At 43.3% G+C, this 26,117-nt stretch overlaps 1 protein-coding gene across 4 annotated transcripts in view; it reads left to right on the top strand.

Moving 5' to 3' along the window:
• scn4ab (sodium channel, voltage-gated, type IV, alpha, b) overlaps positions 1–13,271 on the top strand; it is a 90,830-nt gene extending 77,559 nt beyond the window's left edge. For all 4 annotated transcript variants that reach the window (XM_049560890.1, XM_049560889.1, XM_049560888.1 and 1 more), the window contains exons 20-31: positions 1,363–1,517; positions 2,071–2,244; positions 3,902–4,024; positions 4,193–4,477; positions 5,018–5,071; positions 7,904–8,041; positions 8,842–8,946; positions 9,027–9,297; positions 9,560–10,181; positions 10,263–10,407; positions 10,531–10,608; positions 11,026–13,271. In XM_049560890.1, the coding sequence (XP_049416847.1) occupies positions 1,363–1,517; positions 2,071–2,244; positions 3,902–4,024; positions 4,193–4,477; positions 5,018–5,071; positions 7,904–8,041; positions 8,842–8,946; positions 9,027–9,297; positions 9,560–10,181; positions 10,263–10,407; positions 10,531–10,608; positions 11,026–11,388 (2,513 nt within the window). In that variant the 3' untranslated portion in view covers positions 11,389–13,271. The remainder of the gene's footprint in view (positions 1–1,362; positions 1,518–2,070; positions 2,245–3,901; positions 4,025–4,192; positions 4,478–5,017; positions 5,072–7,903; positions 8,042–8,841; positions 8,947–9,026; positions 9,298–9,559; positions 10,182–10,262; positions 10,408–10,530; positions 10,609–11,025) is intronic.
• Positions 13,272–26,117: the final 12,846 nt, after the last annotated feature.

Genomic DNA, 26,117 nt, shown 5'->3' with positions numbered 1-26,117 from the left:
GTTTCCTGTTTTACTTTGAAACTCACATCTCTTCTCATTTCAGATCACTTCACTTCCTGCCCCTGTGTGTTTTCCCTCCCTTTTGATGGCTTCACCTGTGTCTGATTGTCTGTCCCGCCCTGATTAGTCTCACCTGTGCCTTGTTATCCTTCCCCTCACCACAGTATTTAGAGGCCGTTTACACGTTGCCGGCTATTTTCATAAACGGACATTTCACCGTCTCCGTTTTCAAAAAGATCTTCGTTTACACTTACCCGTGTATATATACACAAGAGCATGCCAAACCTGTAGGTGGCAGTGCAACGAGAAGCTCAAGCCTTCCATGTATCCATTGTCACCATAGCAACATAGGTCGCACTTTTGACACAGGTGCAAGTTACGGCGCATACTGTGACGTTGGCTGCCTATAACTCCGTTTATCTCCGTTTATCTCAGTTTACATGCAAACGCGCAACCGGAGTTTTCCAAAATCTCCACTCTGGCCGGAGTTTTTAGAAAGACTCGTTTTCAGAGGAGAAATCTCCGTTTGCGTGTAAACGAAGGGCACAAACGAAGGAAGATGTCTCCGTTTATCAAAATCACCGTGTACATGTAAACGGCCTCTTAGTGTGTGCCTTGTTTTCTCTCTGTGCCAGTTCGTCTTAGCTCCTTGTGTGTCGACGTTCCAGCTTTTTGATTCCCGGTGCCTCTTTGTTGGGTTTTTGGGCTTAGCCTGTTTTTTGACTCTGCCTCTGCCTTGTCCCTTTTTGGATACTTTTGCCTCTAGTGATCTCCCTGTGTGTACCTCAACCTATTTTGTCCAGTAAAGACTTTTTACTTACCTGAACTGCCTCTTGAGTCGTGCGTTTGAGTCCATTCTCTCCTGGTTCACCAGTTTTAACACTGATCCCTCTCCTCAGATCAGCCCTAGCAGTGGTGTAAAAAGCTCTAAAAGTGTCTCTCAGTGTCTCCCAGTGTCCCTCAGTGTCCCCCAGTGTCCCCCAGTGTCTCCCAGTGCCTTTCAGTGTCTCCCAGTCTCTCTGAGTGTGTAATAGTGTCTTTGAGTGTCTCCCAGTGTCTCAAAGTGTCTCACAGTGTCTCCAATTGTGTAACAGTGTCTCACAGTGTCTCACAGTGTCTCCAAGTGTCGGACGACAATGAACGTACAGACGATGAATCATTGTGACGCTCCGTCAGTCGATCAGCAGGTTAACAACAGAAAACATCAGGTGACATGTTTAATTTCAGCTGGAGCAAGTAGATAGGCTCCGCCCCGGCAACCCTGACAGGATAAGCAGTTATAGATAATGAATGAATGAATGAAACAGGTCATTTGTACATTACATTTTAACTTCAGCAGCTGATTGGTTCTGTATATTTCAGAGTGTTACCACCGCTGTCCGTTCCTGGACATAGACACATCCCAGGGCAGAGGGAAGGTGTGGTCTAACATCAGAAGAACCTGTTTCTCCATTGTAGAACACAACTACTTTGAGACCTTCATCATCTTTATGATTCTGATGAGCAGTGGAGCTCTGGTAAATATTATTATTCAGAGTATTAGTAATGATTAATGATAAGTGTCAGTTAAATATTAGATATGATTATTGATTCAGACGTGATCAGTGTTGATACTTCTTTTAATTTGATTTCTTTTTGATTAATTTTTACTTTTTCTGTGATGCTTGTTGTGACATTTATTTAAAGACAGTCTTTAATCCATCTGCTGGTTGGTTTGTTTGATCTGATCATGCGATTGAGCGAGTGAGATCTGATTGGTTCTCAGGGATGTGTGTGTACTAACTTGTGGAGACAACATGGCTGAAGGCAGGACACTAATAAACAGACCACAGGACTACTAGCATGGCTAACAGTGGACTACACATGTGGCTGACGTTCTGATTACTAACATGGCCACCAGAGCTGACACAGGTGAGACTGTCTTTAACAAACTCAGTGCTCACTGTGACATATCGTTTAATAATCATTAATCAACAGTGGCATAATGTCTAATAATGACTATGTAAACAAGAACTGATGATGACTTCACACAACATAAATAACAACACAACCATGTGACCATGTGGACAGGCGTTTGAGGACATCTACCTGGAGCAGCGACGGGTCATAAAGATGGTTCTGGAGTATGCAGACCAGGTGTTCACCTACGTGTTTGTGGTGGAGATGGTTCTCAAGTGGGTCGCCTATGGATTCAAGACCTACTTCACCAATGCCTGGTGCTGGCTGGACTTCCTTATTGTGGACGTAAGAACATGATCAATAACACTGAGAACATGATCAGTAACACTGAGAACATGATCAGTAACACTGACAACACGATCAATAACACTGACAACTGATCAGTAACACTGACAACTGATCAGTAACACTGACAACACGATCAATAACACTGACAACTGATCAGTAACACTGGGAACATGATCAGTAACACTGACAACATGATCAATAACAGTGAGAACATGATCAGTAACACTGACAACACGATCAATAACACTGACAACACGATCAATAACACTGACAACTGATCAGTAACACTGGGAACATGATCAGTAACACTGACAACATGATCAATAACAGTGAGAACATGATCAATAACACTGAGAACACGATCAATAACACTGAGAACACGATCAATAACAGTGAGAACACGATCAATAACACAGAACAGGATCAATAACACAGGACAGAATCAATAACACTGAGAACACGATCAATAACACAGAACAGGATCAATAACACTGAGAACACAATCAATAACGCTTAACAGGATCAATAACACTGAGAACACAATCAATAACACTGAGAACACGATCAATAACACAGAACAGGATCAATAACACTGAGAACACGATCAATAACAGTGAGAACAGGATCAATAACACTGAGAACACGATCAATAACAGTGAGAACACGATCAATAACACAGAACAGGATCAATAACACAGAACAGGATCAATAACACAGGACAGGATCAATAACACTGAGAACACGATCAATAACACAGAACAGGATCAATAACACTGAGAACACAATCAATAACACAGAACAGGATCAATAACAGGGCGGCACGGTGGTGTGGTGGTTAGCACTCTCGCCTCACAGCAAGAGGGTTGCCGGTTCGATCCCGGGTGTGGGAGCCCTTCTGTGTGGAGTTTGCATGTTCTCCCCGTGTCAGTGTGGGTTCTCTCCGGGCACTCCGGCTTCCTCCCACAGTCCAAAGACATGCAGGTTAATTGGTGACTTTAAATTGTCCGTAGGTGTGAATGTGAGTGTGAATGGTTGTCTGTCTCTATGTGTCAGCCCTGTGATAGTCTGGTGACCTGTCCAGGGTGAACCCTGCCTCTCACCCAGTGTCAGCTGGGATAGGCTACAGCCCCCCCGTGACCCTCAAGAGGATGAAGCGGTTAGAAGATGAAGGATCAATAACACTGAGAACACAATCAATAACACAGAACAGGATCAATAACACTGAGAACACGATCAATAACACAGAACACGATCAATAACACTGAGAACATGATCAAAAACAGTGAGAACATGATCGTGTTCTCACTGATCAATCAATCAGTCAATTTTATTTATAAAGCCCAATATCACAAATCACAATTTGCCTCACAGGGCTTTACAGCATACGACATCCCTCTGTCCTTATGACCCTCACAGCTGATCAGGAAAAACTCCCCTCAGTGTTATTGATCATGTTCTCAGTGTTATTGATCCTATCAGTACCTGGTGCTGAGTCATCCTTGTTGTGGACATATAAACTGATCAGTAACTGATTATTGATTACATATGGATGAGTTAAAGTGGTCACAGACACACTGTAAACAAGGAGAACTTGTTGTCTGTTGATTGGTCACCTGTGCTATGATGTCATCAGCAGGTGTCCTGTGTCTTCTAGGTGTCTCTGGTGTCTCTGACAGCAAACGTCCTTGGATACTCTGAGCTGGGAGCCATCAAGTCTCTGAGGACACTGAGAGCTCTGAGGCCCCTGAGGGCCCTGTCGCGCTTCGAGGGCATGAGGGTGAGACAGACAGGTGTTAGGGAACAGACAGACAGACTGTCTGTCTGTTCCCTAACACCTGTCTCTCTGTCTGTCTCTCATTGTCTGTCTGTCTCTGTCTCTGTCTCTGTCTGTCTCTGACCTGTCTCTCAGTCTCTGACCTGTCTATCTGTCCCTGTCTGTCCTCAGGTGGTGGTGAACGCCCTGGTCGGAGCGATCCCATCCATCTTCAATGTGCTGCTCGTGTGTCTGATCTTCTGGCTGATCTTCAGCATCATGGGCGTCAATCTGTTCGCGGGAAAGTTTTATTACTGTTTCAATGAGACGTCCCAGGAAGTGTTTCCCCCCGAGGACGTCAACAACAGGACAGAGTGTCTCGCGCTGATAGCAGACAACTCCACCGAGGTCCGCTGGAAGAACTTAAAGGTCAACTACGACAATGTTGGGATGGGCTACCTGTCGCTGCTGCAGGTGGTGAGTCTGAGAGATCCAGTCTGACATCTGAAATATTAAACCATCACATATAACAGGTCTCAATCCGGGGGTCCCAACCTTGGGATCCCAACCCAGGGGTCCCAACCTGGGGATCTCAACCCGGGGGTCCCAACCCTGGGGTCCCAACCTGGGGATCTCAACCCGGGTGTCCCAACCCTGGGGTCCCCACCTGAAGGTCTCTACCCTGGGATCCCAAACCAGGGGTCCCAAACTGGGGATCTCAACCCTGGGGTTCCAACCCAGGGGTCCCAAACTGGGGATCTCAACCCGGGGGTTCCAACCTTGGGGTCTCGATCTGAGGGGCCCAGCCCAGAGTCAGGAAGTAGAAACATGGTGTCTGTTATATTTGTCTGATGACGCCAACACGTGTTCACCTCCTCACTTTAACCACTGATTACCTGTGAATCACATGACGTTAAAGTCAGATCTGTGAGAAATGTTGTGCAACTGAAAACTCCTTGTCTGAGCTGAGTCTGTTTCTACTTTCACTTTTTTAACTGTTTACTTGGTGTCTTTCAGGCCACGTTTAAAGGATGGATGGACATCATGTACGCTGCCGTGGACTCTAGAGACGTCAGTTCACCCTCTGATACTTTTAATGTGTTCACTGATACTAATACCGTTACTGATGCTGGCCCTGGTCCTGGTCCTGATACTGGTCCTGGGTTAGGGTTACATAACTAAATTACAGTGACTAATCAAAGTTCTGAATGTTTTTGTGGTAAAAAGTTTAAATGTTGGATCGAACATTGATTCTGTTGCTTTCTTTATTATTTGAACACATTTCTGGACAAAGGAGCTCAGCCAGGCCATTGGGAAAAATTAAAATACATTTGTGGACTTGTGGTTTTTAACCTTTTAGCTTTATTACCCAGTTTACAATATTTGTTAGAAAACAAATCAAATATAATAAGATACTTTGATGGACTGGAATAGTTACATTACTGATTACATTTTAAAGAGGTGGATGAGTAAATTTAATCTATTACACAACAGTGACTTTTATTTATAATGGAGCGGATAATAGTTACACTTATACTGGTACTAACACCATACTGTAACATACTAGTACTAATAGAAGTAGAACTGTGACTGATACTAATACTGATAGAAGAACTGTAACAGATACTAATACTTATAGTAGAACTGTAACAGATACTAATACTGATAGTAGTGCTGTAACAGATACTAGTACTGATCGTAGAACTGTAACAGATACTAATACTCATAGTAGTGCTGTAACAGATACTAGTACTGATAGTAGAACTGTAACAGATACTAATACTCATAGTAGTGCTGTAACAGATACTGTACTGACAGTAGGACTGTAACAGATATTAATACTCATAATAGAACTGTAACAGATACTAATACTCATAGTAGTGCTGTAACAGATACTACTACTGATAGTAGAACTGTAACAGATACTAATACTCATAGTAGAACTGTAACAGATACTAATACTGATAGTAATGCTGTAACAGATACTAGTACTGATCGTAGAACTGTAACAGATACTAATACTCATAGTAGTGCTGTAACAGATACTAGTACTGATAGTAGAACTGTAACAGATACTAATACTCATAGTAGTGCTGTAACAGATACTGTACTGACAGTAGGACTGTAACAGATATTAACACTCATAATAGAACTGTAACAGATACTAATACTCATAGTAGTGCTGTAACAGATACTACTACTGATAGTAGAACTGTAACAGATACTAATACTCATAGTAGTGCTGTAACAGATACTAGTACTGATAGTAGTACTGTGACTAATACTAATACTGATAGTAGTGCTGTAACAGATACTAGTACTGATAGTAGTACTGTAACGATACTAATACTGATAGTAGTGCTGTAACTAATACTGATAGTACTGTGACTGATACTAATACTGATAGTAGTGCTGTAACAGATACTAGTACTGATAGAAGAACTGTAACAGATACTAGTACTGAAAGTAGAACTGTAAAAGATACTAATACTCATAGTAGTGCTGTGACAGATACTAGTACTGATAGTAGTACTGTGACTAATACTAATACTGATAGTAGTGCTGTAACAGATACTAGTACTGATAGTAGAACTGTCACTGATACTAATACTGATAGTAGTGCTGTAACAGATACTAGTACTGATAGTAGAACTGTCACTGATACTAATACTGATAGAACTGTAACAGATACTATTAGTGATAGTAGAACTGTCACTGATACTAATACTGATAGAACTGTAACAGATACTATTAGTGATAGTAGAACTGTCACTGATACTAATACTGATAGTAGTGCTGTCACTGATACTGATACTAATACTGATAGAACTGTAACAGATACTAGCATTGATAGTAGTGCTGTAACAGATGCTAGTACTGATAGTAGTACTGTAACAGATACTAATGCTCATAGTAGAACTGTAACAGGTACTAGCACTGATAGTACAACTGTAATAGATAGTAGAACTGTAACAGATACTAGTACTGATACTAATACTGATAGTAGTACTGTAACAGATACTAGTACTGATAGTAGAACTGTAGCAGATACTAGTACTGATAGTAATACTGTCACTGATACTAATACTGATAGTAGTGCTGTAACAGATACTAGTACTGATAGTAGTACTGTAACAGATACTAATACTCATAGTACAACTGTAACAGATACTAGTACTGATAGTAGTGCTGTAACAGATACTAGTACTGATAGTACAACTGTAATAGATAGTAGTACTGATAGTAGTGCTGTAACAGATACTAGTACTGATAATAGTATTGTAACAGATACTAATACTCATAGTAGAACTGTAACAGATACTAGTACTGACAGTAGTACTGTCACTGATACTAATACTCATAGTACAACTGTAACAGATATTAGTACTGATAGTAGTACTGTCACTGATACTAATACTGATAGTAGTGCTGTAACAGATACTAGTACTGATAGTAGTACTGTAACAGATACTAATACTCATAGTACAACTGTAACAGATACTAATACTGATAGTAGTACTGTCACTGATACTAATACTGATAGTAGTGCTGTAACAGATACTAGTACTGATAGTAGTACTGTAACAGATACTAATACTCATAGTACAACTGTAACAGATACTAATACTGATAGTAGTACTGTCACTGATACTAATACTGATAGTAGAACTGTAAAAGATACTAATACTCATAGTAGAACTGTAACAGGTACTAGTACTCATAGTAGTACTGAAATAATCTTACCTTTGTTCTCAGACAGACACACTTTAACCCTACTTTAAGAAATACAAGTTTGATTTTACAACGTAAAGTAAAACTGACCTGAAAGTGGTTACCATGGTGACCATAATGCGTGTGTGTGTGTGTGTGTGTGTGTGTGTGTGTGTGTGTGTGTGTGTGCAGGTGGAGTCCCAGCCGATGTACGAGGACAACTTGTACATGTACCTTTACTTTGTCATCTTCATCATCTTTGGCTCCTTCTTCACTCTCAACCTCTTCATCGGAGTCATCATCGACAACTTCAACCAGCAGAAAGCAAAGATGAGTTTCTCCTCTCTGACAGTCTGATGTTCATCTTGTTTACACGTTTGTTTACATGTGAAGAATCTGTTCATGTGTTAAACTGGCTCTGATGTTCATTCTCCACCCTCAGACACTCACCTGCAGCCCAAGCTCACCTGTTTGCCTGTTTTGCTTGTTTTCTGTTCTGATGGTGACTGTTTGTCTCACAGTGTAGTGAAGATGAAATAAATTTCGCTGATACACAGCTTCACCAAGATTTTCCTGACACCCCTCGTTTCGTCGTAGCGTCATGCTAATGAAAAGCTCCACACTGACAGGATTGGTTCCTTGGATATGTGACATCATAAACCCCAGCTGTCTGAATCCGTCTGTGGCACAGGAGGTACAGCGGATCGTCCACTAATCAGAAGACCGGAGGTTTAATCCTCCAGTCTGTATGTTGAAGTGTCTTTGGGTAAAATACTGATCACCACATCTCTCCTGATGGCTGTTTAAACAGGTGGTACCTCCTAGGGTCACCTTGGCCACCAGCGTGTGAATTTAACACGTGTAGTGTTTAAGAGTTTGAAAGGTCCAATACATGTACAGGTTCATGTACCGTAAGTGGAAATGTTTTGCCACTGTGTTGACTGTTTATTTCACCCATGATGCGTCTGCTAGATAAAAACATCACATTAACAGAGACTTTATTTTCAGCAGAGGGGTCGAGATAATAAATTTAATAAAGAATTGATTTTCAGCAGAGGGGTCGAGATAATACACTTTGAGCACTTTCTTTTCATCTGTGAGTTAACGGTTGTTGTCTTTTTTTTCTTCACTTGGGAGGAAAAGATATTTTCATGACGGAGGAGCAGAAGAAATATTACAACGCCATGAAGAAACTGGGCTCAAAGAAACCTCAGAAACCTGTTCCCCGCCCTGAGGTCAGGTCACGTACTTCCTGTCTGACGTGATTTAGAGCGATCAGGTGAGCTCAGGTGTTTCTTCTCTTTCTGTCCGACAGAATAAATTCCAGGGTCTGGTCTTTGACCTGGTCACCACACAGTTCTTCGACATCTTCATCATGGTGTTGATCTGTCTCAACATGGTGACCATGATGGTGGAGACAGATGAGCAGAGTCAGGAGAAAGAAATCATTCTCTATTGGGTCAACCTTGTCTTCATCATCATCTTCACCTCAGAGTGCGTTCTCAAGTTGACTGCACTCAGGCAGCACTACTTCGCTGTCGGCTGGAACATCTTTGACTTTGTGGTCGTCATCCTGTCCATCGTAGGTGAGTCGGTAAATTGGTAAATCGTTGTCTGCTGATGTAATCGTCTTATCGTTCATTCAGAACATCGGAAATCTTCTCGTGTCTAAAATTTAAAGAAATTAAGTTTGAAATTTTAATCAGAGATGAAGTGAGTATTTTTTTCTGTTTCCTCTTTTCATGATCAGTTTTTTTTCCTCTTTGACCTCAGAAGGAAACTAGATGCAAATACAGTTCTGTCTTTCCTTTCCCTTTTCCTTTCCTTTTCTTCCCTCCTTCTCTTCAGGCCTTCTCCTTGCTGACATCATAGAGAAGTATTTCGTCTCGCCCACACTCTTCCGTGTAATCCGATTGGCTCGTATCGGTCGAGTCCTTCGTCTCATTCGTGGAGCAAAGGGGATCCGGACGCTGCTGTTCGCCCTGATGATGTCACTTCCTGCCCTCTTTAACATTGGCCTCCTCCTCTTCCTCATCATGTTTATCTTCTCCATCTTCGGCATGTCGAACTTTGCGTATGTGAGGAAGGAGGCCATGATCGATGACATGTTTAACTTTGAGACATTTGGGAACAGCATGATCTGCTTGTTTATGATTACCACGTCAGCCGGATGGGACGGTCTGCTGAATCCCATCATGAACACGCCGCCGGACTGTGACCCTGATTTAGAAAACCCTGGATCTCTGGTCAGAGGGGACTGCGGCAGCCCGGGCATCGGCATCATCTTCTTCACCACCTACATCATCATGTCCTTCCTGGTGGTGGTCAACATGTACATCGCCATCATCCTGGAGAACTTCAATGTGGCGACAGAGGAGAGCGCTGACCCGCTGTGCGAGGATGACTTTGAGATGTTTTATGAAACCTGGGAGAAGTTTGACCCCGACGCCTCCCAGTTCATCCAATACAGGTGAGTCCCACCTGCATGTCCTTCTGTCTGACTCTGGTGTGTTCTCCTAAGAACTCTAACAGGTTCTCATGTGTTCCACAGTAAGCTGTCTGAATTCTGCGACACTCTGAAGGATCCTCTGAGGATCCCCAAACCCAACACCATCCGACTGATCCACATGGATCTACCTCTGGTTCCTGGAGACAAAATCCACTGTCTGGACATCCTGCTGGCGCTCACGGCACAGGTAACATCATCACCTGCTCACCTCAGCTTCATCACTTATTCTACATTTATATCTCATTATATTTTATAGTATTGTGATGTTTCATCGTATTTCATTAAATCTTACTGAATCATTTGTCTGCAGGTTTTAGGTGATTCAGGAGAGATGGACACTCTGAAGGCCAGCATGGAGGAGAAGTTCATGGCCAACAACCCCTCCAAGGTTACACTTGTGTCATCATAATGTCATATCATTGTCATGTCTCGTCTTATCTCATCTCGTCTCCTCTCCTCTTGTCTCGTCTCATCTTGTCTCGTCTCATCTCGTTACGTCATCATGTCTTGTTTGGTCTTGTTGCTCATCTTGTCGTGTCATCACGTCACATCTTGTCTCAACTCGTCTCATCTTGTCTCGTCACATCTCATCCCGTCACGTCGTCATGTCTTGTCACATCTCATCTCATATTGTCTCGTCTCATCTCATCTCTTCAGGTCACAATGTCTTGTCCCTTCTCTTCTTGTCTCGTGCCATCACGTCATGTCATCGTTATCGTATTTGTTGACATAAAAACAAACTGATGTTGTTGATAATTTCTCAAAGTTTTCTGAAGTCACAGGTGATAATGATTCTTACCTGCAGGTGTCATATGAACCAATCAGCAGCACTCTGCGGAGGAAACAGGAAGAAGTGGCGGCAACAGTGATCCAGAGAGCGTACAGGAAACACCTTCTGCAGCGGACAGTCAAACTGGCATCCTACAAATACAGAGAGAAGGAGGGGCAGCGAGATGTCTCGCCGCCCGAGACAGGAGGACTTCTCTCTAAACGAATCAGTCAGCTGTATGGAGACAGCCAGGAGACAGATGAGCCTGTCTCAGGTGTCTCGGGTGAGGTACGTCCCTCCCGGGTGGAGCTTCAGAGTGAGTTTCTCCTCCATGCTGCTCCTCCCTTAAACACCTCTGAGTCTGTACAAAATGAGAACCTGAGGGAGTCAGTGGTGTGATGACAGTTGCTATTTAACATGTTTGTGCTCTACACTGTGAGAACTCACCTGTCGGAGGAGCGTTGGACAAACCTGGCCGTAAAGACTCAGTGACACGTCACAACAGACGGCAAGCCTGAACCATCGATGACTCAACATACTCTTATTCTGAAAATCGATCTCATTTCCTGTGGGATGAATTCAGTTCAGACACTCTGTACACTCGTACTTCAGTTATGATGATGTCATCAATGACCTGTGATGACCTCAGACCAGGTGACTCTTACCTGTTGCAAGTGTTTATCAGTCAGACTGAAGGTTTTAGATGACCAATCACGTGACGTTATTCAGTCTGACAGTTTGATACTAACCTGCTCAACTCTTTAATCAGTCACAGACGAGACTCCGCCCACTTCTGACCACACACACACACACACACACACACACACACAACATAACGACATTTGAATCTGATGAGACAAACAGTTTTTTTGGTTGTTGAGTTTGATCACATGACTGACAGTGATGTGATCAGTAACCATGGTGAGGGATGCAGCTTGTCATTCATCAGATTCTGTATTTTATTTTCTTTAGTAATTAAAGTCGAGTCCTCAGACCCTCAGACCTGTCTGTCCTCAGACCCTCAGACCTGTCTGTCCTCAGACCTGTCTGTCCTCAGACTTTCCCTGCAGACAAAGAAAAAAATTCCCAAAAACCCTTCAACAGGGAGAAATGAAGGAAACCTGGGGAGGGGTCCATCGTCAAGAAGGACAGATGGACAGAAAGACAGAAGGACAACAGGTCAACATGATAAAATTACAGGATAGAAAACAACAAAATGAGCTTGAATTTCTCACCACGTTTGATCCAGAGAGGAGGTTTATATTTTCAGTTCTGCTTGTTTGTTTGTTTGTTTGTTGGTCAGCAGGATTATGGCAAAACAACAGGTCTGAGAAAGAACTTGTTACCCCTCCTGATTATATTATTATTATTATTATTATTATTATGATAATTTACAGGTAATTAAAGAGGAAAAGCTGCGACATGATGAACTTTGTCCGTATAAACTAACTGAGGTGAAACAGTCGACGTTGCAACAGCTCTGACTCAGTGAGATGCGTACGCAGTGATGGCGTCCTGCTGACGTTCTGCAGATGGCGTGACTACTGACATGTCTTCAGACTTCCTGTCCACTCACATCGTCTGACAGCTGAACACACGACTTTCATTTTACATCTGGAACAAAATGTGACATCACAGTGGACACTATGACATCATGTCAGATGTTATGACATCACAGTCACAGTGGAAGTTAGAACATCACTGAGGCAACAAAACGAATCAGTCCAACCTTCACAGGTCCAGACATCAGTGCTGTTGTGAAGTAAACAAAGCTGTAAACAGGAAATAGATTCAGTTTCTGTAAACAACAACAACGGGAAGTTCCAGATGACAAAATCTCAAGTGTTTGAACATAGATGTCAAGTCAGTCAATAGATTTACTGAGAAAAGTCAAACTTATTAATGAATTTATTAATCTGCAGCTTTTTGTCCCGCAGTAGTTTTATTTCTTTATTTCTTTGTTTAACGTCTTTGACGTCTTTCTTTAACATCTTTATTTCTAACGTGATCATTTTGTGGTGTTTTTTGTATGAATTCTAATAAACGAGTGTTTTTATGATTCACTTTTAATTTCCAACTTCAGAAGTTGTTTTCACTCGATGTCAAACTGTGGATAAGACCAGACATCGTGATTGGTGAATGAATGTCAGAGTCATCAGCTGTTTGGTTGATGTGAATGTTTGAGGGTGATGATTATGGCAGATGATGATGATGCTGATGATGATGATGGTTGTTGCTTGCAGTGAAGACAAAATGATTAAAGCTTCAAACTGTCCAGGAAATGTCTCCGCTGTAATTCTTCACAAATAGCACAAACCAGGATCAGTGTAACTCTGAGTCTGTTACTATGGCAACATACTCCTGAGCGTGTAGCAGGAAGTAGAAACATGGCGTGTCCTTTAGTGAATGAAGTGGTGGAGGTTGAGTCAGAAATGATTTAGGGCCTGTTGTGTAAGGAGAAGGTGATGTCTTGTGGTTCCTGGAGGAGTGTCTATATGAAAGATACTGTTTGACCTCACACTATAATTTATCTAACAATCTGTTCCACCTACATATATCACATATTACACATCATCATCTGAGGAGAGACAGTGGTTTGTCGGCCCGTAAGAAAAGTGTCTCTGGCTCTGAAAAGACTTTGAGCTGTTTCAGTGGTTTTCTCTGGACATAAATCAGAAGGGATCATCACAGAGGATTTCCACAGAGCTGCAGGTGTGTCAGTGTTAACAGGAACCCCGACCATGAAGACTTGTAGTCTTTACTAGATTGGCATCAGCTATGTAAAGGTAATTTTAAAAACACTGTAGATGTATTATTTTTTATTAAATTTGAAACAATTTTTTCTCTTGTTGGCCATCATTGTTGTTTACACCGCAATGCAGTCTGGGTAGTGACGTCAGATGGTTGCACTGGCCTTTCATCCCATTCTCTTCACTATACGGCAGCAAAAACATGTCACCTGTTCAGCCTTTTCAATTTGAACCTGAGTGCAACGTTAGTGAGGAGGTCCACAGTGAACACAGTCATCAAAACGAAGAAGATCGGAGAGGTGAGGAGGCGGAGTCTGTGCGGCACCTGGCTGGCTATGGCAGCCGAGAGGGACAGTGTTTGTCGTAAAGAGCTCTGCTTTCTGTCAGCAGCTGTTCAAGGTCACCATATGGCTCATATCATCATTGTATGATTAAACATATTCTAGTGTTAATAATTTCAGAGTTTAGCATTTGCCACAGTGGTAAACTCAGTCCGAGCAAACCCCAGTGAATATTCCAGTTACCGTAGCAAGCTGCTAAACACACGCTCGCAAAGTAATGTTAGTTACTGGGATGTTTTCTGTGAACCTCTGAGCTAACCCTATACGTATCAGCTGAAGATTGTAGCAGTCTTCAGTGTCTGCAGCAATTCATGTCCACTTGTTTAGAGTTTAGAGAGTTTATTTATTTGCATAAAAAACAATAACAATTATAAAAACACAGACAAAACAATAACATTAAGTGCTGGAGAGGTTGAAAACCCAAATGGGCTTATAAAAATACCTCCCTGAAGAGGAAACAAAAATTGAACAAACAATAAAATATCAATAACTTAACTGTATGTCCACTTGTTTCCTATTTAAAGATGGCGATTTGATAAATAGTCTGCAAAAGTCTGGAAAGTGCAACACACACCGCCGCCATACGCTGCGCGTCAAAATGGCCACCTCCGTTGTATTCTATGAACAAACCCACACCGGTGCCGGCCGACGTGCCGCACCACTCTGCTTCAGCCCACTGCTCTATTTCCAGCACGGCCGGTGCTGCGAGAAAAGCCTTTTATGTACGTCTCGGCCGCCATAGTATCAACTCCAGTTGCTTCAAATTTTTAATAAGACAATTTTGATAAGAAACTCACCCGTTGGCTGTCGGCTGTAGTCTTCGTGGCGTGTTCATGTGCAACCTTTGGCTGAGACACAGGTCACATGAGGTGACCCAACAGTCGTTTGGTGCGTCCAGGCCTGTAAGAGGTGGCATTTCACCCTGAGCACAATACAGTTCTTATTGTGGTCATATTTAAACATATTGAACATTGTGCAAAGGAATCTATATCAAACTTGTATCTTAAAATAAAATTGGTGGAATCTTATTGCTAAATCAAAACTTTTGATTTGTAAATAGTTTGTAAAGCAGCAAATAAGTTAATCTGCTTCATCAACAGCTTCCACTGCAGTTGGTGTGGTAATGCCAGTATTAATACACACAAGTGGAAATGCCTGGGGAAATGTGCATGTGATGACAGTAGACTGACTGAGACATCTTCTTCAGACATATCAGACTGTTCAGCATCTGTTAAATGTTGTAAATCTGGTGAGGATGTATTTCTTTACACTGTTTATGCCATTTGTCAAATATTTATTATCCTTGAAAACACTGACCTCAACCAGAATTTAAAATTAAAGTTATTGTTACTTTGAACAACAGTGGTGTGTGCATCTGTGTGTGATGACACAACTAGGCCTACTTGAAACGTGAAAACTGCTGCATTTGAAAAATGGTCTGTGATGTGGATGGTCTCTGTTCTGGAGCCATGGTTTGGGTTTGGTTCACTCTCATGTCTGTACCCTGCTTTGGATCTGACACTATAGCCATCATGTAGCCACAGTCCCTCTCAACAGCTACTGGTCTTGCTGTGAACCGCTTATGGACTTTGCTCCATGAGATTTTGAATTTTGGTTCACCGATACTCTCCCCATCTTTAAAAGTGGCCTGTTCAAATCAGAGCGGATCATCACAGAGGAATTCCACAGAGCTGCAGGTGTGTCAGTGTTAATGAATCTACCTGGACACATGATGAGGTCATTGATCAAGACGTCTCATATATTTAAAGATGGAACTGGCCCATTGATGGGAATCAACATCCCATAATAGCTCCATCAGCCTGGTGTCCAATTCGTCATGACGTCAGGATCAGTTCCAGTGTGTTTAATATCTGTGTGTTTGATGTTGAGTTTGTGCCCAGTGTGTTTGGGCTCCATCACATTACAGCTGAATAAATTATATTCAAATATATGAACACTGTTAATATATAAACATGTTTCTGTATGTTAGACACATGAGCTCATCACATGACATCACATCACTTCACATATGAACACGCTCTGCAGGCTGTTCCCATCACACCTCACTCTGTTCAGCTGATAGAGCACATTGATTTTTCATGTCTTCAAATCTGATTCAGTTTTGGATGAAATCAGTGGCTCTGCTTTTAACTCCACTTCCTGTCTCTGAGAGTCATGTTATCTGCACTCTACTGATGATGTCTGTTGGTGCTCACTGTGAACCAGCTTCCCTCAGGCTGACTGGGCCTGATCAGGATCAGAGATCAGAGATCAGAGTTTGGTGAGTCTGCTTTTTGAAACAGGGCCCTTTACACACACACACACACACACACACACACACACACACAGTGGTTTTTTCCACAAGGCTCCACAGGGTTCAACAATCAATCAATCAATCAATCAATCAATCAATCAATCAATCAGTCAATTTATTTAAAGTGCAAAATCACCATGGTCTCAATACACTTTACAATAAAAACTAAGTACAATAAAAGATTAAACAATAAAAACAATAATAAAAGCACAAAAAGACAGTGATAAAACAGTGACAAATTAGACTAACCGAAATACTGAGTAAAAAGGTATGTTTTAAGATGGGATTTAAAAATATGTTGCTGTTGGAGGTAGCTTCTTTAATAGCTAATGGGAGGCCATTCCACAAATAAGGAGAACGGTAGGAGAAGGCCCTACAGCCAGCTGACTTTTTATTAACCGATGGGATGACAAGTAGGTGTGAATTAACAGAACGAAGAGGACGTGGTTGAAGGTAGGGTGTAAGTAGTTCGGTTAAATACACTGGTGCAAGTCCATTTAAGGCCTTATAAGTTAAAAGAAGAACTTTAAAATCAGCTCTAGCCTGAACAGGCAGCCAGTGAAGTGATGCCAAGACAGGAGTTATGTGGCTATATCTACTGGTTCTCGTCAAAAGTCTGGCGGCTGAATTCTGCACAAGCTGAAGACTTCTGATAGCACAGCTAGGGAGGCCAGAGAAAAGAGCGTTGCAATAATCCAGTCTAGAGGACACAAGAGCATGAACAACAATCTCAGCGTTTCGGAAAGATAAAACAGGGCGGATTTTGGCTATATTATGGAGATGAAAAAATGCTGTCTTAGTGATTTCCTTGATATGAGGCAGAAAAGTGAGAGTCGGATCAAAAATAACTCCTAAGTTTCTAATGCGTGAGCTCTCAGTGATCATACATCCATCGATATTAAGACATAGATCCTCAGACAAGTGCTTATAGTCATTAGGCTTAATCACTAACAAGTCAGTCTTTGCAGTATTAAGCATAAGGAAGTTGTGACACATCCAAAGTTTGATTTGGGATACACATGCCTCTAAATTTTGGATTTGGGAGGGGTCATTTGGCTGCAGCGGCATGTATAGCTGTGTCTCAGCCGCATAGCAATGGAACTTAATGACATATTCTGAAAAGATCTTGCCCAGAGGGAACATGTAAATACAAAACAACAGAGGGCCAAGGACAGAACCCTGGGGCACACCAGAGATGACAGTAGATCATTCAGAAAAATAATTATTAAAACTAACGCGTTGGGATCTGCTAGATAAATAAGACTGGAACCATGAGTGCCAGCCCATGTACACCAACGTAATGCCCTAACCGATGTAAAAGCACAGGTCACCCCAGGTCGGGTGCTGACGTGCTGACGTATTGCGGTAAGCGAGTTGTGTCATTTCTGGTGTTTCTGTGACAGCGTCTCTATACTGCACTGGTGGATTCTACTAGCCTGCTTTCTCACTTCAGTTGCTTTAACGTTGCTTTAACGTCTACTTCAAGTCTTAACCCACACTAGTTCTGTTTAAGCACTTATAGCTCTCCTCCTTTCTACGACTTTCTCGCTAATCTCTTAGCTGTTGTTTGCACGTTACCAGCCTTGGTAGCTACATTAGCTTTACAGTTAGCGATGGCTTCTCCCTCTGCTCTCTGTTGCTCGGTGTGCCAAATGTTCAGTTATGCCTCTGCCTCCTTTAGCGACAGTGGTAATTGTAATAAGTGTAGCTTATTTGCTGCGTTGGAGGCGAGGCTTAGTGAATTAGAAGCGCGGCTCCGCACCATGGAAAACCATTCAGTAGCTGTGGTAGTTAGCCAGTCCCCTGTAGCCAGTGCGGAGCCACATAGCATAGCCTTAGCCTCTGCTAACTGTCCTCCGGTAACTCCCGTTCAGCCGGGAGGTTGGGTTACGGTTCGCCAGAAGCACAGCTCCAAGCCGAAGCCCACGGCTCACCACCAGCCTGTTCACGTTTCCAACCACTTTACCCCACTCAGCGACACACCTGCTGAGCATAAAACCCTGGTCATTGGCAGCTCTATTCTGAGGAACGTGAAGTTAGCAACACCAGCGGCCATAGTCAAATGTATCCCTGGGGCCAGAGCGGGCAACATAGAATCAAATTTAAAACTGCTGGCTAAAGCTAAACGTAGATTCAGTAAGATTGTTATTCACGTTGGCGGCAATGACACCCGGTTATGCCAATCGGAGGTCACTAAAATTAATATTGCCTCAGTGTGTGAATATGCAAAAATGATGTTGGACTCCGTAGTTTTCTCTGGACCCCTCCCAAATCTGACCAGTGATGATATGTTTAGCCGCATGTCATCATTTAATCGCTGGCTGTCCAGGTGGTGTCCAGCAAACGATGTGGGTTACGTTAATAACTGTCAAACTTTCTGGGGAAAACCTGGTCTTATGAGGAGAGACGGCATTCATCCCACTTTGGATGGAGCTGCTCTCATTTCTAGAAACCTGGCAAACTTTATTAGTAATTTAAATCCCTGACAACCCAGAGTTGAGACCAGGACTCAGAGTCGCAGTCCTATACGCCTCTCTGAGCTTCTAGTTCAGTTACCCAGCCATAGTTTTCATAGTTTTATACAAACGGTGTCTGTCCCCCGACCACCTAAATTATTTAAATCTAAAATTAAACAAAGAGGAGTTGTGCATAACAACCTCATAAAAATTAAAACCTCTTCTGTGACAGAAAGACAAAACAGGAGAATTAAATGCGGACTGTTAAATATCAGGTCTCTATCATCTAAAGCAGTGTTAGTAAACGAATTAATATCAGATAATCATATTGATTTACTCAGTCTCACTGAAACCTGGCTGTGTCCAGATGAATATGTCAGTCTAAATGAGTCCACTCCTCCCTGTCATAATAATACCCACATTCCTCGAGGCAGCGGCCGAGGAGAGGGAGTTGCAGCCATTTTTAACTCTAGCCTGTTAATCAGCCCTAAACCTAAACTAGATTATAATTCATTTGAAAGCCTCGTTCTTAGTCTTTTACATCAGACCTGGAAAACCTCGCAGCCACTTTTATTTGTTATAGTGTACCGTGCTCCTGGCCCGTATTCTGAATTTGTATCTGAATTCTCAGAGTTTTTATCCAGTTTAGTTCTTAAATCAGATAAAGTTATTATTGTAGGCGATTTTAACATTCATGTCGACGTTGATAATGACTCCCTGGCTACCGCGTTTATCTCATTATTAGACTCCATTGGCTTCAGTCAGGGTGTACATGAACCCACTCACTGTTTTAACCATACCCTCAATCTAGTTCTGACGTATGGAATTGAAATTGATAACCTAAAAGTCTTTCCACAGAATCCCTCGCTATCGGATCATTATCTGATTACTTTTGATTTCTTTTTACTCGATCACACGCCACTCAGCAACAGTTACTATACTAGATGTTTATCAGATAGTGCTGTCGCAAAATTTAAGGAAAAGATTACTCCGTCATTAAATTCAATACCAAGTCCCTCAGTAACAGAGGTTTCCCGTACCGACTTTGATCATTTTGTCGATAGTGCCGTAGGCTCGCTGCGAACAACACTTGACTCTGTAGCTCCTCTTAAAAAGAAGTTAAAAAAGCAAAGAAAATTCGCTCCTTGGTATAACTCTCAAACCCGTAAGTTAAAACAAATATCGCGAAGGTTTGAAAGGAATTGGCGATTAACCAAACTGGAAGAATCTCGTTTAATCTGGACAGACAGTCTCAAAACTTATAAGAGGGGCCTCCGCAATGCCAGAGCAAACTATTACTCAGCATTAATAGAAGACAATAAGAACAACCCCAGGTTTCTTTTCAGCACTGTAGCCAGGCTGACTGAGAGTCAAAGCTCTATTGAGCCTTGTATTCCTTTAGCCCTTAGCAGTAATGATTTTATGAGCTTTTTTAATGACAAAATTCTAACTATTAGAGGCAAAATTCATGACCTCCTGTCCTCAGATAGTACCTATCTAACCTCAAACACAGCTGTAAAACCTAATATATATTTAGATTGCTTCTCCCCAATTTCTCTTCAAGAATTGACTGTAGTGATTTCTTCATCCAAATCATCAACGTGTCTCTTAGACCCCATCCCAACTAGGCTACTTAAGGAGGTCTTTCCTTTAGTTAACACTCATATATTAGATATGATCAGTATATCCTTATTAACAGGCTATGTACCACAGTCTTTTAAGGTAGCTGTAATTAAACCTCTACTAAAAAAGCCCACCCTGGATCCAGAGGTGTTAGCCAACTATAGACCAATATCTAATCTTCCCTTTATGTCAAAGATCCTTGAGAAAGTAGTCGCAGACCAGCTGTGTGATTTTCTCCATGATAATAATCTATTTGAGGAATTTCAGTCAGGATTTAGAGTGCATCATAGCACTGAGACAGCACTGGTTAAAATTACAAATGACCTTCTGATTGCTTCGGACAAAGGACTTGTCTCTGTACTTGTTTTATTAGATCTTAGTGCGGCGTTTGACACAATTGACCATCAAATTCTACTGCAGAGACTGGATCACTTAATTGGCCTAAAAGGTTCTGCACTAAGCTGGTTTAAATCTTATTTATCTGATCATTTTCAGTTTGTTCACGTTCATAATGAATCGTCCTTACGTACCAAAGTTTGTTTTGGAGTTCCACAAGGTTCTGTGCTCGGACCAATCCTATTTACTCTATATATGCTTCCTTTAGGTAACATCATTAGAAATCACTCTATAAATTTCCATTGTTATGCGGATGATACTCAGTTGTATTTATCAATGAAGCCAGAAGAAAGTAATCAATTAACTAAACTCCATAATTGCCTTAAGGACATAAAAACTTGGATGAGCACCAATTTCCTGATGTTAAATTCAGACAAAACTGAAGTTATTGTTCTTGGCCCCAAACAACTCAGAGACTCTTTATCTGATGACATAGTTTCTCTAGATGGCATTGCTCTGGCCTCTAGCACTACCGTAAGAAACCTCGGAGTAATATTTGATCAAGATTTGTCTTTTAATTCTCATTTAAAACAAACCTCACGGACTGCATTTTTTCATCTGTGTAATATTGCGAAAATTAGGCCTATCCTGACCCGAAAAGATGCAGAAAAATTGGTCCACGCTTTTGTTACCTCTAGGTTGGATTACTGTAACTCTCTGTTATCAGGTAGCTCTAGTAAGTCCTTAAAAACTCTCCAACTAATTCAGAATGCAGCAGCACGTGTACTAACAGGAACTAAGAAACGAGATCATATTTCTCCTGTTTTAGCTTCTCTGCACTGGCTCCCTGTAAAATCCAGAATTGAATTTAAAATCCTACTGTTAACTTATAAAGCTCTAAATGGTCAAGCTCCATCGTATCTTAGAGAGCTCATAGTGCCTTACTATCCCACCAGAACACTGCGCTCTGAGAATGCAAGGTTACTCGTGGTCCCTAAAGTCTCCAAAAGTAGATCAGGAGTCAGAGCTTTTAGCTATCAGGCTCCTCTCCTGTGGAATCATCTTCCTGTTACGGTCCGGGAGGCAGACACCGTCTCCACATTTAAGACTAGACTTAAGACTTTCCTCTTTGATAAAGCTTATAGTTAGGGCTGGCTCAGGCTTGCCCTGTACCAGCCCCTAGTTAGGCTGACTTAGGCCTAGTCTGCCGGAGGACCCCCCTATAATACACCGGGCACCTTCTCTTCTTCTTCTTCTCTCTCTCTCTCTCTCGTATTCTATTACTGCATCTTGCTAACTCGGCCATTCTGGATGTCACTAACTCGGCTTCTTCTCCGGAGCCTTTGTGCTCCACTGTCTCTCAGATTAACTCATATCACAGCGGTGCCTGGACAGCGTGACGTGTGTGGTTGTGCTGCTGCCGTGGTCCTGCCAGATGCCTCCTGCTGCTGCTGCCATGATTAGTCATTAGTCATACTTCTACTGTTATTATACACATATGACTATTGTCACACTTGTATACTGCCAGATATTAATACATACTTTCAACATATTGTACCGCAGTAGCCAGAACTATAACTATAATATTATTACTTTCAATAATGTTGTTGTAAGCTACTGTCATTACCTGCATCTCTCTCTCTCTCTCTCTCTCTCTCTCTCTCTCTCTCTCTCTGTTTCATTGTGTCATGTGGATTACTGTTAATTTATCATGCTGATCTGTTCTGTACAACATCTATTGCACGTCTGTCCGTCCTGGAAGAGGGATCCCTCCTCAGTTGCTCTTCCTGAGGTTTCTACCGTTTTTTTTCCCCGTTAAAGGGGTTTTTTTGGGGAGTTTTTCCTTATCTGCTGCGAGGGTCATAAGGGCAGAGGGATGTCGTATGCTGTAAAGCCCTGTGAGGCAAATTGTGATTTGTGATATTGGGCTGTATAAATAAAATTGATTGATTGATTGATTGATTGATTGAATTGACATAGTGATCTACGGTATTAAAAGCCGCACTCAAATCAAGAATTAAAAGTAAGGAAACTGATCCAGAGTCTGCAGTGATCAGCAGATCATTGACAACTCTAGTCAGGGCAGTTTCAGTAGAATGACAGGAGCAGAAGCTGGATTGAAAGTTGTCAAAGAGATTATTAGCAGAAAGATGGGCAGTCAATTGATCAGCAACAATTCTCTCAAGTATTTTGGATAAAAAAGGAAGAGTGGAAACGGGTCAATAATTGGCAAGAACCAGTGGATCACTATTAGATTTTTAAGGAGCGGTTTAATGATTGCAGATTTATAGGCTACTGGGACAGACCCCTCAGAGAAGGAAGTGTTAATGATGGTGCGTGTAGAGCCACTTAGGATAGGAAAAGGTTCTTCAAAGAGGTCAGATGGAATAGGATCTGATGCGCACGAAGTAGGCTTTGAGGTGGCTACCAAAGAGGCCAAGGCCTCAGCGGAGATAGGCTCAAACTGTGAGAGTGAACTGGTGGACCAGGACACCGAGCACTGATCTATCCTGTTGCTGGAGAGCTGTTGATTAATAATATTGTTTCTTATTAGGGAGATTTTATCAGTGAAAAACTTTAGAAAATCGTCAGCTGTATAGGAAGAGCTCAGAGCAGGTGTAACAGGGCACCACAAGGTTCCTCAAGGTTCCACAGGGTTCTAACAGGTTCTGCAGGGCTCCATAAGTTTTAACAGGGTGCTACAGGGCTCCACAGGTTTTGACAAGGTTCCACAGGGTTCAACAGGGCTACACAATGTTCCACAAGGTTCCATAGGGTTCTACAGGGTTCCACAGGGTTCAACAGGGCTTCACAGGGTTCCACTGGATTCCACGGGGCTCCACGGGGCTCCACGGGGTTCCACGAGGTTTCACATAGCTCCAAAGGGCTGCACAGGTTCCCACAGGGTTCTGCAGGGTTCCTCAGGGCTCCACAGGATTTTACAGGGCTCCTCAGGGTTTCACATGGTTCAACATTAATTCAGAGGGCTCCATGGGGCTCCACGGGGTTCCACAGAGTTCCACGTGGTTCCACAGGGTCCAACAGGGTTTTACTGGACTCCACAGGGTTCTGCAGGGCTCCACAGGCATCCAGAGGGTTCCTCAGGGCTCAACAGGGCTACACAGGGTTCCACAGGGCTCCAAAGGGCTCCACAGGGCTCCACAGGGCTCCAGGGGGTTCAACAGGGTTCCACAGGGCTCCACAGAGCTCCACAGGGCTCCGCCGTGCTCTGCAGAGTTCAACAGGGTTCCACAGGACTCCATGGAGTTCAGCAGGGTTCCACAAGGCTTCACAGGGTTAAACAGGGTTCCACAGGGCTCCACGGGGTTCCACAGGGCTTCACAGGGTTCAACAGGGCTCCACAAGGTTCCTCAAGGTTCTACAAAGTTCCACAGGGTTCAACAGGGCTCCACAAAGTTTCACAGGATTCTAAAGAGTTCTGCAGGGTTCCATAAGGTTTAACAGGGTGCTACAGGGCTCCACAGGTTTTGACAGGGTTCCACGAGGTTCCACATGGTTCAACATTAATTCATAGGGCTCCATAGGGCTCAACAGGGTGCCACAGAGCTCCACGTGGTTCCACAGGGTAAACAAGGTTCCACTGGGCTCCACAGGGTTCTGCAGGGCTCCGCAGGTATCCAGAGGGTTCCTCAGGGCTCAACAGGGCTCCACGGTGTTCAACAGGGTTTGACAGGGCTCCAGAGAGTTCCACTGGGTTACACAGGGCTCCACAGATCTGCACAGGTTTCCACTGGGTTCTGCAGGGTTCCACAGGGTTCTAAAAGGTTCCATAGGAGTTATCAGGGTTCCACGGGGCCCACAGAGTTCCACAGGGCTGATCAGAGCTCCACAGGGTTCAGCAATATTTCACAGAGTTCCACAGGGCTCCACAGGGTTCCACAGGGCTCTAAAATGTTCCATAGGAGTTATCAGGGTTCCAGGGGGCTCAACAGGGTTCCACTGGGTTCCACAGGGCTGCACAGGGTGTCACAGGGTTCTGCAGGATTCCACAGGGTTCATCACGGCTCCACAGGTTTCCACTGGATTCCACGGGGCTCCACGGCGTTCCACTGGGTTCTCCAGAATTCATCATGGTTCCACAAGGTTTCACATGAGTCCACAAGGCTGCATAGGTTTCCACAGGGTTCTGCAGGGTTCCTCAGGGCTTCACAGGATTCTACACAGCTTCTCAGGGTTCCACATGGTTCAACATTGTTCCACAGAGCTCCACGTGGTTCCACAGGGTCCAAGGGGTTGCACAGGGCTCCACAGATTTGCACAGGTTTCCACAGGATTCTAAAAGGTTCCATAGGAGTCATCAGGGTTCCACGGGGCCCAACAGGGTTCCGCACGCATCAATAGGGCTCCACAGGGTGCCACAGGGTGCCACAGGGTTCTGTGGAGTTCTGCAGGTTACCACAAGGCTCCACAGCGTTCTACAAGGTTCCACAGGTTTCCACAGTTTTCAGCAGGGTTCCACAGGGTTCTAAAAGGTTCCATAGGAGTTATCAGGGTTCCACGGGGCTCAACAGGGTTCCACAGGACTCCACAGGGCTGCACAGGGTGCCACAGGATTCTGTGGGGTTCCACAGGGCACCACAGGGTTCTACAAGGTTCTACAAGTTTCCATAGGTTTCAATAGGGTTCAACATGGTTCCACAGTGTTTAATAGGGTTCTACAGGGCTTCACAGGTTTTGACAGGCTTCCACTGGATTCCACACTTTCCAAAGGGTTCCACAGGGTTCCATAGAATTCAGGGTTCCACATGACTCCACAGGGCTGCACAGGTGTCCACGGGGTTCTGCGGGCTGCTACAGGGCTCCACAGGATTCTACAGGGTCCAACAGGGTTCCACTAGGCTCCACAGGGTTCTGCAGGGCTCCACAGGTATGGACAGGGTTTCTCAGGACTCAACAGGGCTCCACAGGATTCTACAAGGTCCAACAGGGTTCCACTGGGCTACACAGTGTTCTGCAGGGCTCCACAGGTATGCACAGGGTGCCACAGAGTTCTTCAGGGTTCCACAGGATTCAACATGGCTCCACAGGGTTACACAATGTTCCACAGGGTTCTACAGGGCTTCACGTATTTCTACAAAGTTCAAAAGGGTTCAACAGGGCTCCACATGGTTCCACTGGATTCCACAGGGTTCCACAGGGTTCCATAGAATTCACCAGGGTTCCACAGGTTTCCACATGGCTCCACGGGGCTGCACAGGTGTTCACAGGGTTCAGCAAGGTTCCTCAGGGTTCCACAGGATTCTACAGGGCATCTCAGGGCTCCACAGGGGTCTACAGGGTTCAACAG

This window comes from Epinephelus fuscoguttatus, linkage group LG19, assembly GCF_011397635.1.
Source record: "Epinephelus fuscoguttatus linkage group LG19, E.fuscoguttatus.final_Chr_v1".
Classification (NCBI taxonomy): Eukaryota; Metazoa; Chordata; class Actinopteri; order Perciformes; family Serranidae; genus Epinephelus; species Epinephelus fuscoguttatus.
Note: the sequence above shows the minus strand (reverse complement) of the source record. Positions and strands in the feature narration are given on the sequence as shown.